Source organism: Gavialis gangeticus, unplaced genomic scaffold (genome assembly GCF_001723915.1).
Source record: "Gavialis gangeticus isolate Ggan-Ray unplaced genomic scaffold, GavGan_comp1, whole genome shotgun sequence".
Taxonomy (NCBI): domain Eukaryota; kingdom Metazoa; phylum Chordata; order Crocodylia; family Gavialidae; genus Gavialis; species Gavialis gangeticus.
Window position 1 is genome coordinate 7,775,430 of NW_017729020.1, and position 9,494 is coordinate 7,784,923.

The window sequence follows — 9,494 nt, forward strand, 5'->3', positions numbered from 1 at the left end:
GGGTTGTAAAACAGACAGTATGCTGCAAACGTACCTGGGTTTGACAGGAAAGCATTAGGAGCTGGAAACATCTGCATTTGGAAACAAAAGAGAAAGAGGGAGAGAGAAAAAAAACAGGGTTTTATTTTGGAGTTAGCTGGTTTTTGCAGAAATGAATAGCTGTGTCTAACGGCACTAATAATAACCTCCTGATTAAACCTTGTTGTAAAGAACTGTAACAAAACTAGCTGTGGGGAAAGCAGGATGGAAAAAAAGCGCTTACATGGAAAGGTTTTGGAGGCTGATGTGCTGCATGTCGCTCGTCAAGACAAAAAAAAAGGAGAGATAAATACATCAACTGGATTCAAATTGACCTCAGAGATGGGCACTTGTAGACACCTTCCCAGGTCTCTCTAAAGCTGACCCATTCCCGAGCGGGGACTGAAGCATCCGGGTCCCCTTCCTTCTAGTCTGATGCTCCCGGGAAAAAGAGGTGCCAGGAAAAAACCACTTCTCGCACCACATGTGATTTTCTGAAGTCCCTGGAACAAAAATTGCCACAGTGCCTGGAGGAGATAGTCGGGCAGCGCATCCGCTTTCTTCCTTCCTTTCTCTTTTTTTCGCCACCCTCTACAAGGATCCTGGCAGGACCTTCATCGCCTCCAAGTTGGTCTCCTCCATGGCCCCCTCTCTCCCCTGCCCACCCGTTTCCAAGAGAGAAACTGGCTCCTTTCCTGGGGTTATTCCCTTGGTTGTATTCCTCCTGCAGCCTGGTAGCAGCTTCCTCCTACAAGACAAGGTGGCTCCAAGCAGCGTGCTCCCATCTGGGGGCGAGAAGACACCGGAGAACCTCGGGACCCATAAAGTTCCCGGCGTGTATCCAGGAGGGCCCCCGCCTGCCAGGGGCAGAGATGCTGGGAAGGAGCGCAGGGCTGTCTGGCAGTTTATTGCTAGCGCTTTGCCAGGGCCGGCCCTGAGAGCTTGGGAAGGATCTGTGCGGAGAAGGGCAGAACCTTCCCTTCTTGCTTCCCTGCAAGTCATTCAGCAGCTGGAGAAGGAAGGAGGAACCTTACCTAGCAGGAGCCTGGGAGGGAGGGGAAAGGGGGGTGGGAGGCAGCCTGGCAGCCTGGCTTGGTGTGAACCCAAGCTGGAGAGATCAACCTGGCTTATTACAAGTTGGGGAATAGTTTAGGACCCCCCCCCCCACACGCACTCAGCACCACACAGCCTGCCCTGGGGGGGTGGGGGGTGTCAGGAAGGGCAATGGGGGCAGGTTTTGAGGGTCTGTGCTGTAAAACCACTCACACAGGGCTCAGCATCTTAGTTCAGGGTGCAGGACATGGGAGCTGCGGATGAGTCTGGGGGGCGGGGAGCGGTGGGAGAGTGCAGGGGGTGGCTGATGGCTCATGTCTTGGAGCATCTCAGGTTATATGGGTGGGGGACGGCGCAGCAACCACTTTGCCTTCCTTCCCAGGCTGCTCGGAGGCCTGGGAAGCTGCTCCACGTGCGGATGCCCCTGCAGGGTGGTGCCACGCTTCGTTCAGATGAACGTGCAACCTATTCTCTGCAGCCCCGTGCTGCCTTCGCAGGCCGTGGCACGGGGGTAGGGTGCGGGGCGCAGCCGCTCTGCCCGTCAGCACTCTTTCTTGCTGGGATGAGCCAGCCTGGAGCTCCCGACACGGTCCTGAGCCAGGTGGCCTCAGGAGCAATCGTGTCCGAGCACTGCGGTGGTGCCACTCGCGGCGGGCATCAGGCCGCCTTGCCAGTGGGGTGCACGCCGGCTGCAGCAGGACTCGTGATGGGACAGGTAAAGACCTCCCGTGGCCACGTGTAATGGCAGACAAGCATAGCCAAAAGCTCGGGCTGGGGCAGTGTTTCTCGGGGGTGATGGGCTCCGATACAGCCTGCCGCTTGGGATCACTGCCCCAGGCGAACTCAGGGGCTGCCCACCATGGGTGCTCACCGCTCCAGAGCCACGTACGTTCACTTACCTGGGAGCAGCCCCTTCTCCCTGCACTCCTGTCCCAAGAACCCCTTTAGCCCCTGGCCTGAGACAGCAGGCAGGTGCCATGTGGTTGGGGTAATAGTGGCAGCGCTACGCAGGGAGTAGGGGGGCAGAAGCCTAGCTAGCTCCTACCTGGGTCTTCTGCTGCTGGGCTTCTCTTCCCCTTCAAGTGCTCCTCGCGGCTCTGGGCCCAGGTGCTGATCTGGGAACTTAGCACACTCAGGAGGGAGCTCACAGCTGCAAAAGCCATCATCCCCCTGCCAGGGAGCAGCAGAAAGGAGCTCAATTCAGGACTCAGACAGCAACTGAGCAGAGATGTTAATCCCTGCAGATGAAGCCAGGGCAGGTCACAAAGGCTCAGGGAGGAGGTTCTGCACCAGCACGGGTCTCTCCAGTGTACCCCCAGCCTTGCATAGGGCACCCTGGGTCAGCTACTCATCGGCCACAAGTACTGGACTGCAGGGGGGTGCAGGGTAGCTCCAACCTGGTCTGGGAGTCGGGGTTGCTAGCGGTATTGTACTCATTGCCAGAGGTTGGACTGAGAGAGGCTGGATGACCAGGGGAGAGTATCAGGGCTCTGTGCTCTATGCTTGGCTCTTAGAGGCGCGGGTCTCGTGGTGAGAGCTGGGAGGGGGCAGAGGTAAGGAACCGTGTGTCATGGTCTGACCTGCTTTGCAACTGGCTCCTTGTAAAACCTCAGTCGCTTCATCTCGCTTCACTCATCGATACACGAGGAAGACACTGACCTGCCACACGGGAGCTGCTACCATCGTCTGCACACCGTGCTTCTGTTCTGGGCTCGAGGATGCTCTTGCAATGCTCTGTATTTGTTCAGGGCACCCAACTCCAGCCCTCTCCAGCCAGGGTGCATGAGAGCCAGCCTGCTCGGTCACCCGTCACAACGAGATGGATGCAATGGCAACCCCGTTGCCTTCCCGCTCGGCTTATCGCCGTGTGCTCACCGCCAGTATACGTGCCGAGGAGGTTTTGCGGCGCACTGAGGTCCACATCAAGCCCCCTCTGCTGTTGCTACCGCCCCCCCTGGCACACTAATTATGCATTGTCGTGACTTCCAGCGATGGAGCAAACCCTCTGGCTACACGAAGGGACAGCACTGACGTGCATTATTACCTTGCGTGATGGCACTGCAGCTACGGCGCAGCGGCAGCACCCATAGCATAAAGTGTGCCTGACTTCTCTGGCACAGTCCTCCTCAACTCTTCTTTCTGATCATCAAGCATGCCCTTTGCAATCCCAGGCCTGCCCCCCACCCAGACCAGACCAGACCCCACACCCTCCTGGACTGAACAAGGGCTCTGGACAGAGCCAGCCTTGCCAGGCAAGGAAGCACAAGAGCTATTTAAGGAACGGCATGAGGGCTTTTCTCACTCAGGGCCTGCTCCCCCCCAGGAAACATCAGAGGTGTAACCCAGGCTTTAGCACAGTCACCCCCCATTGCAGGACGCAGCCCTTCCCATACTAACAGCCCCACACCTTCGCCTTTCGGTCCCCCACGGGGGCCAGCAACAGCTACTTCAGAGGAAGGCATAAAATGCCCCTCATAATGCAGTGCGAACATGTGGCCTAATGGATCGGGTATCTGCCCTCGCATCAGAAGATGAAGGGCTTGCATCTCTCCACGGTCCATTTGCTTTGGCACTTGGAGACTAAGGTGATAAGTGCCTTATAAATACCTCAGCGAGATAGCCAAATAGTGCCCCTTAGTAGGTCCCAAATTGCTGCAGGGTGGTGCTGTGCTCTGCGGAGCTGCAGCCGCTGGGGGGGCTGGATCTGGGAACCCAAGAGCCATGAAACAGGCCCCCCAGGGAGGTGGCATCTCCTTCGTAGGAGGGCTCCAAGCAGAGGCCGGATGGCATCTCGGCTGCGTGACCCTGGAGGCTCCTTCCCACCTGTAATGCTGCAGCCGTGGCTGACACAGAGCAAAGCAAGCCACGCTTAGCCAGAAGCCGGTGACCGCATCCTTCCTTCCCGAGGACCCTAGCGCTAAGCCTCTGCTTGACACCGGATTCAGAGCACTTTGGGGCGCTTGGGGGCAGGGCTGGATCTTCCCATGTGCGCAGCCCTGAGCACGGCAGGCCAGGCTTGGGGCTGCTAGGTGACACTGCCATAGAAAGAATAAGGCGCATCCCTGCTCCGTGCCTCAGTTTCCCCAGCTGGACGATGGTGGGGGTGGGAATCCTCCCCCTTGAGCCCTATGGGGAAAGGACTACTGTGGGGTGCAAGCTTCTCCAGGGCGGCGAGCCCGAGCGGGGCTGAGTGGGGCATGCTGAGCCCCAGCGTGAGCTGTTAGTTTTGGGAGAATGAGCAACTTGGTGCTAACGACCCACATTCCCCCTCACCTGGTGCTTTCTCACCTCCCCCCCCCAGGACAGGGCCCCAAACCACAAAACTGCAGCTTCCAATAAACACACGTGTTGATCTTCCCTGGGCCTGTGTGTGCCTTGGGGATGTGCGGAGCAGAAGCCCTGCGGCTTCCTTCTCCCTTCTGGGAAGGCTTTGTCTCGCGCTCTGATTGCTTTGGGAAGAGGCTCCTGTCACCTGGGGAAGTGACAGGCAGCAGCTTATCGGGGATCTGCTCCCCGCTGCCCTCTCTGCTGTGCCCGTCGCCTGCCTGGGGATGCACTCAGACAAGCACAGGGGCAAATGGCCCAGGCAGGCACCCCAAAGGGCAGGGCACATGGCGGAGCTGGCTGCGTGCATCTCCCTGTCTCTCCAGCTCCCCAGGGAGACGGCATTTTTGGGGACGAATCTGGGGAAAGGGACCTGGGTGCTAAGACTTAGGGGAGGCCTGGGGGAGGCAAAACACCTGGGCTCTTTGCCGGGCTCTGGCTTTGCTGTTGGGGCGGCGGGCTGGGAGTCCGAATGCCTGGGTGCTGTTCCTGACTCACTCATCAGGCTGAGCCTCAGCTTCCCCCGACAGACCCTCCATGATGCTGCTGCTCTGCCCCGCAGAGAAAGTCATCCCCTAATGTCCATAAAGGGCACTGCGATACTCAGGACTGATGACGACTGCTATGAGACAATACCTCAGGGCTTTACTGCCTTTCCCATCCTCCCGGGAGGAGGACAGTTGGCTGGGGACACACACAACAAGACCCAAGCAGCTGCCTGTGAGCACCCACCCCGCCACCCTGCCCCTGGCTTCTGCGCGGTGCACACCTGCCTTGGAAGTACAGGGCAGTGCACAAGGCCCCGGGTGCAGGACGGGCCCTTGCACCCAGCCATGCCTCTGGCACGCGCCCCCTTGACTTTAGACCTTCATTGATTGCAGCACACAGTTGAGTCTCAGTGCGCTCCTGCAACTGGTTGCGATGAGTTTTTCAGCCCGGGCCTGTTCCTCCACCGGCTGTGTTGAATGGCTCGCCCCGTTTTTCTCTCCTCCGGTTTGACTATAGCAGGCAGGTTGTCTCTGGCTCTCTCCAGCGCTTCAGAGCAAGGGCTGGGTTCAGCCTGCCGGCTGGGCGCGGGGAGACTCAGTGCTGCCCCTTTTAATTTCCTTCCCTCGTTATCAGCACCAGCTCAGCCAGGCACGCTGCCCTCCTCTCCCTGCCCTGCACGCGTCCAAGGAGAGTCGCATGTGCCCAGAGCCACACGAACAGCAGCCTTGAGCAGCAGCTCCCCCGGCCCCGCCATCCCTCCCACATCCCAGCAGCAAGAGGCCGTCTCCACCAGCCCCTTCTCAGGTGCCTCCAGGTCTCTCCTGGGCAGGGCGGTGGGTCTGGACCAGCATCTCCCAAGATGCGCCCTCCTGGACAGCTGGACACATGACCACTTCCTGCATCTTGTCCTCCAGCAGCTGATGCCAGAGAGGGAAAGAGGCAACAGATGGGGACCTCTCCACCTTCCTATCCTGCACACCCCTGTAGTTGCACCCACAACCCATGCCTGCATCCAGGGACAGAAACCCTCCTCCACAGCCCATGCTACGATTGTCACCGTCCCAGGCCAGCCCTCACCTCTCCACCCAGCTTTGCTTATGGCTGTTGTCCTGTCCCTCAGCAGTACTTCCCCCCCACCCCATTCCCACCTTGGAGGGACAGCTGGAAAGCAGCGGTGATGACGGACAGTTCCCTGGACGGTGCCTGGGACCCTGTTTATAACGGTCAGCTACACAAACAGGCAGTTTGTGTTGCAAAAGCTGCTGGACTGGGCAGGGGGCTGGGTTGGGGTGGAGTGGAGCAGCCTGCTGGGCAGCGCCCCTTCCCCCTCCCCGCTCCGCAGCCCCGAGCAGCCGACATCTGTTTTCACTGGGGGCACTTTGATGCTGGCTGCTCTTGATGGAAGGCAAACAGAGCCCCGGCGGTGAGTGAGGACAGGGGCTCCCCTGCCATCCCATCTGTAGCCATGTGAGGGGAAGCTCCAGCCTGGGCCTTGCAGGGGGCCCAGCCCTCCTTGTGCCTGTGTGTAGTGTTGGAGGGACTTGAGCATCCAAATGCGGTTGCCTTAGCAATAACCACGGGCATGCAGGATCATACCCGTGCGCTGTGCGACTCCTTACCCTGCCACTGCAGAGCCCCTCGACCAGCGGGCCGGATCCACACTCCTGTTTCTGCCATCAGCCCATGCTGCACACGGGGCCTCGCGTGCAACATGCTAAGAGGACGTGACTTTGAGGCCCCAGCACGGCCACGTATCTGTAAGCACCCAGTGCCACGGTGAGGGGTGCGGAGCGAGCGCTGAAATATTGCCTATTGTCACTGACTGCCTTGCCGGTCTGCGCCGTGGGACGTGCTGGGAGCGCTCTGGGGGTCAGTGCTATGAGCATCCAGCTGAGCCAGGCCCATAAAGTGAGCATAAATACATGGAGGAAGGAGGCTGGTTCGGAGCCATTTCCAGTCCTTCAGCACAAGCAGCCGCACCTGTGGCTGGCTGCCCTGGCTCCATTGCAGGCTCCTGCTCTGAAGCACTGGCTGTCCTTCAGCAACACCCCAGAGCAACCCACTGACCGGCTGCACCTGCTGGGACTGGCAGCTGCAGGGCAGAGGAGGCTGAGCCCTAGGCTGCCACCGAATCACTACAGGAACTTCCCAGGGTCTCTTTCAAGTCCTGCTGCTGGGTTGAGTACCCGTGGGCCCCTGGGTTCACCCTGCAGCCAGGGGGACTCCCTGCAGGTCTTAGGCCCCTCTGGACGGGAGAAACATTGAGACAGGATGCTTTGAAGGGCAGCATCTGGTGCTAGGATTTTAGGAAGGTGCTGGGAAGCAGGATACCAGCTGCAGGCAGGGAGAGGAGGGCAGCATGCCTAGGTGAGCTGGTGCTGATAACTAGAGGAGGGAATTACAGGGACAGGACTGAGTCTCCCTGCACCCAGCCAGCAGCCCTTGCGCTAGAGAGAGCCAGAGAGAACCTGCCTGCTATAGTCAAATTGGAGGAGACAAAAATGGGGTGAGCCGTTTAACACAGCCGATGAAGGAACAAGCAGGGGTTGAAAAGCTCATTGCAACCAGTCGCAGGAGTGCGCTGAGACTGAACTGTGTGCTACAATCAATGAAGGACTAAAGTTGAGGGTCAAAAAAAAAAAAAAGCTCCAAGGAGCCTACTGGAGCCCAAACCAAGTCAGGCAGTGCAATGGCTCTTGTCCATCCCATTGGAAGATGAAGCTAAGGCCAAACCATGCACTAATGCCTCTTGAAGTGTAAGACCAAGGGTTGAACTGCTTGACCAACTTATTAGCAGTAATCTCTTGCCCTATTTTCACCCATCCAGCCCTGCTCGCCCAAGGCCCAGTAGGGCGGCAGCTCCATAGGGCTCTGCTGCCTTCAGGGCTAACTCCCAGGATCACTCACCTGGCTGCAGGCCTGGGCTAGGAGGACATGCAGCAGGGGCCCTCTGGCTCTAGGACTGCCTGCCTTGACCCTAGATGCAGTGTCCCCCTTCCTCATCCAGTGGGCTCCACAATCGGTCATTACCCTTGTGCCATGGGAGGGAAAGCCTCTGTGCACCCAACTCATGCCCAGCAGCCACAAGTGCGTGGTCAGGGAAGAGCGGCAGGGGGCCTGTTTGCAGAGGCAGCCTTTGTGAGACAAGCAGGGCTGCACCCCCTGGAGAGCCAGGTGGAGTCCAATTCCCCTCTAGTGCCCCGTCTGTACCCCACGCTGCTGCGAGCTTCCCCAAGCAGTGCCCTGGCACCTCTGCCTGGAGTGGTAGCACCAGTGTCACTGCCCCTACACACCCAGCTCCCCTGCCTTCCAGCGGGAAGGAGGAGCCCCCAGAATGATGCACCAGGAACTCCATTTCTTGAGGATCGGCAGAGCCGACGCCATGGGGTCTTCCCCCTCTGGAAGAGGGCCCACGCAGCTGCCGAGTTGCACGGGGTCCCAGATCCAGCAGGCAGCTCCTTGAGGGCGGCATCACACCTCTGGGGTTTATGGAGGCCCATTTGTGCTTTGCTGCTGCGTGACAGGTGGGGTCTGTCTCCAGAGGGGCCGAGACCCACAGCTCCCTGCCTTTGATCTCTCCTTCCAGCCTGGTGCCAAAAAGGTCTTTGTGAACAGCAGGGCAAAGCCAGGGCCCTGGGAACGTGTCAGCCAGGTTTTTCAGCTGCCTGGGCTACACAGGCTCTCTGAGCCTGCTTATATTGACCACAGCTTGGCTTCATTGTCCCTGGGAAGGATTGTCCCGGGTGGGACACACACTGCTCCCTACTCTGGCTGTGCGGGGCGGGCGACAGGACCAGAGAGAGGCATCCCAATAGCCCGATTTGTGGAAGTGAACAGGGACCCTCCTCTCCTACCCACTTGCCCCAAAAGCCGAGACAGGATGGTCTCTGCCAGCATATTGCCTGCCTAGCCCCGCCCGGCGATACTGCAATGCTGGGAGGCTTTCCCTGCTCCCCGACCTGAAACTTTTGGCTCCGTCTCCTCCCTGTCTCCACCCAGTGCCCTGCCTAGGGCCAGTAGTGGGGTAGGGGATGGATGTAGCCGAACAGATATTCCCTTATGCCCCCCCACTCATCAAGGGTCTCCCCTCCACCACCTCCCACATCCAGCAGCCATCCCTGCTGATCCTCTCCCTTTGCCACACACCTGGAAGAGAATTAAAGCCAGCCATTGTAGGAGCCAATCTCACAACACAGCAGTATCCCAGCATGCTCCCGAAGGCAGCAAGCCTGCCACAAATACCTGTTAACTCCAGACCAAGGCCAGGGCAGCGGGTTATAATAGCGTCCCCCGCAGCTTGGTAATCCTCTTTTGTCTCTTATTCACAGCCAGGTCTGTGTTTGAGGATGAGGAGAGGGCATGCCAGCACCGGTCTCGGGTTATCTAGGGTAGGAACTTTAGGAAAGAGATGTCTACCGAGAGAGAGAGAGGTACAGACAGACAGAGAGCACCCCTGGGCGTGTGATCAAGGCACCCATTAGTACAAAGCCAGGGCCCCGCTCGGTCTGGATTAGCAACAACCCTATTGCACCTTGCCCCAAATGCTAACCCAGCTCTCATGGGCAGGAGCCACTGCAGGAGTCCCAGCCCAGCTCCCTGCAGCTGCAGTG

The 9,494-nt window shown here is 58.9% G+C and overlaps 1 protein-coding gene across 2 annotated transcripts in view; it reads right to left on the reverse strand.

The window, feature by feature from the left end:
* FGF17 (fibroblast growth factor 17) overlaps positions 1–1,019 on the reverse strand; it is an 18,960-nt gene extending 17,941 nt beyond the window's left edge. For both annotated transcript variants that reach the window (XM_019514497.1, XM_019514496.1), the window contains exons 1-2: positions 263–1,019; positions 35–71 (exon numbers count right to left, since the gene is read on the reverse strand). In XM_019514497.1, coding sequence (XP_019370042.1) covers positions 35–71; positions 263–294 — 69 coding nt within the window. In that variant the 5' untranslated portion in view covers positions 295–1,019. The remainder of the gene's footprint in view (positions 1–34; positions 72–262) is intronic.
* Between the last annotated feature and the right edge of the window lie 8,475 nt (positions 1,020–9,494).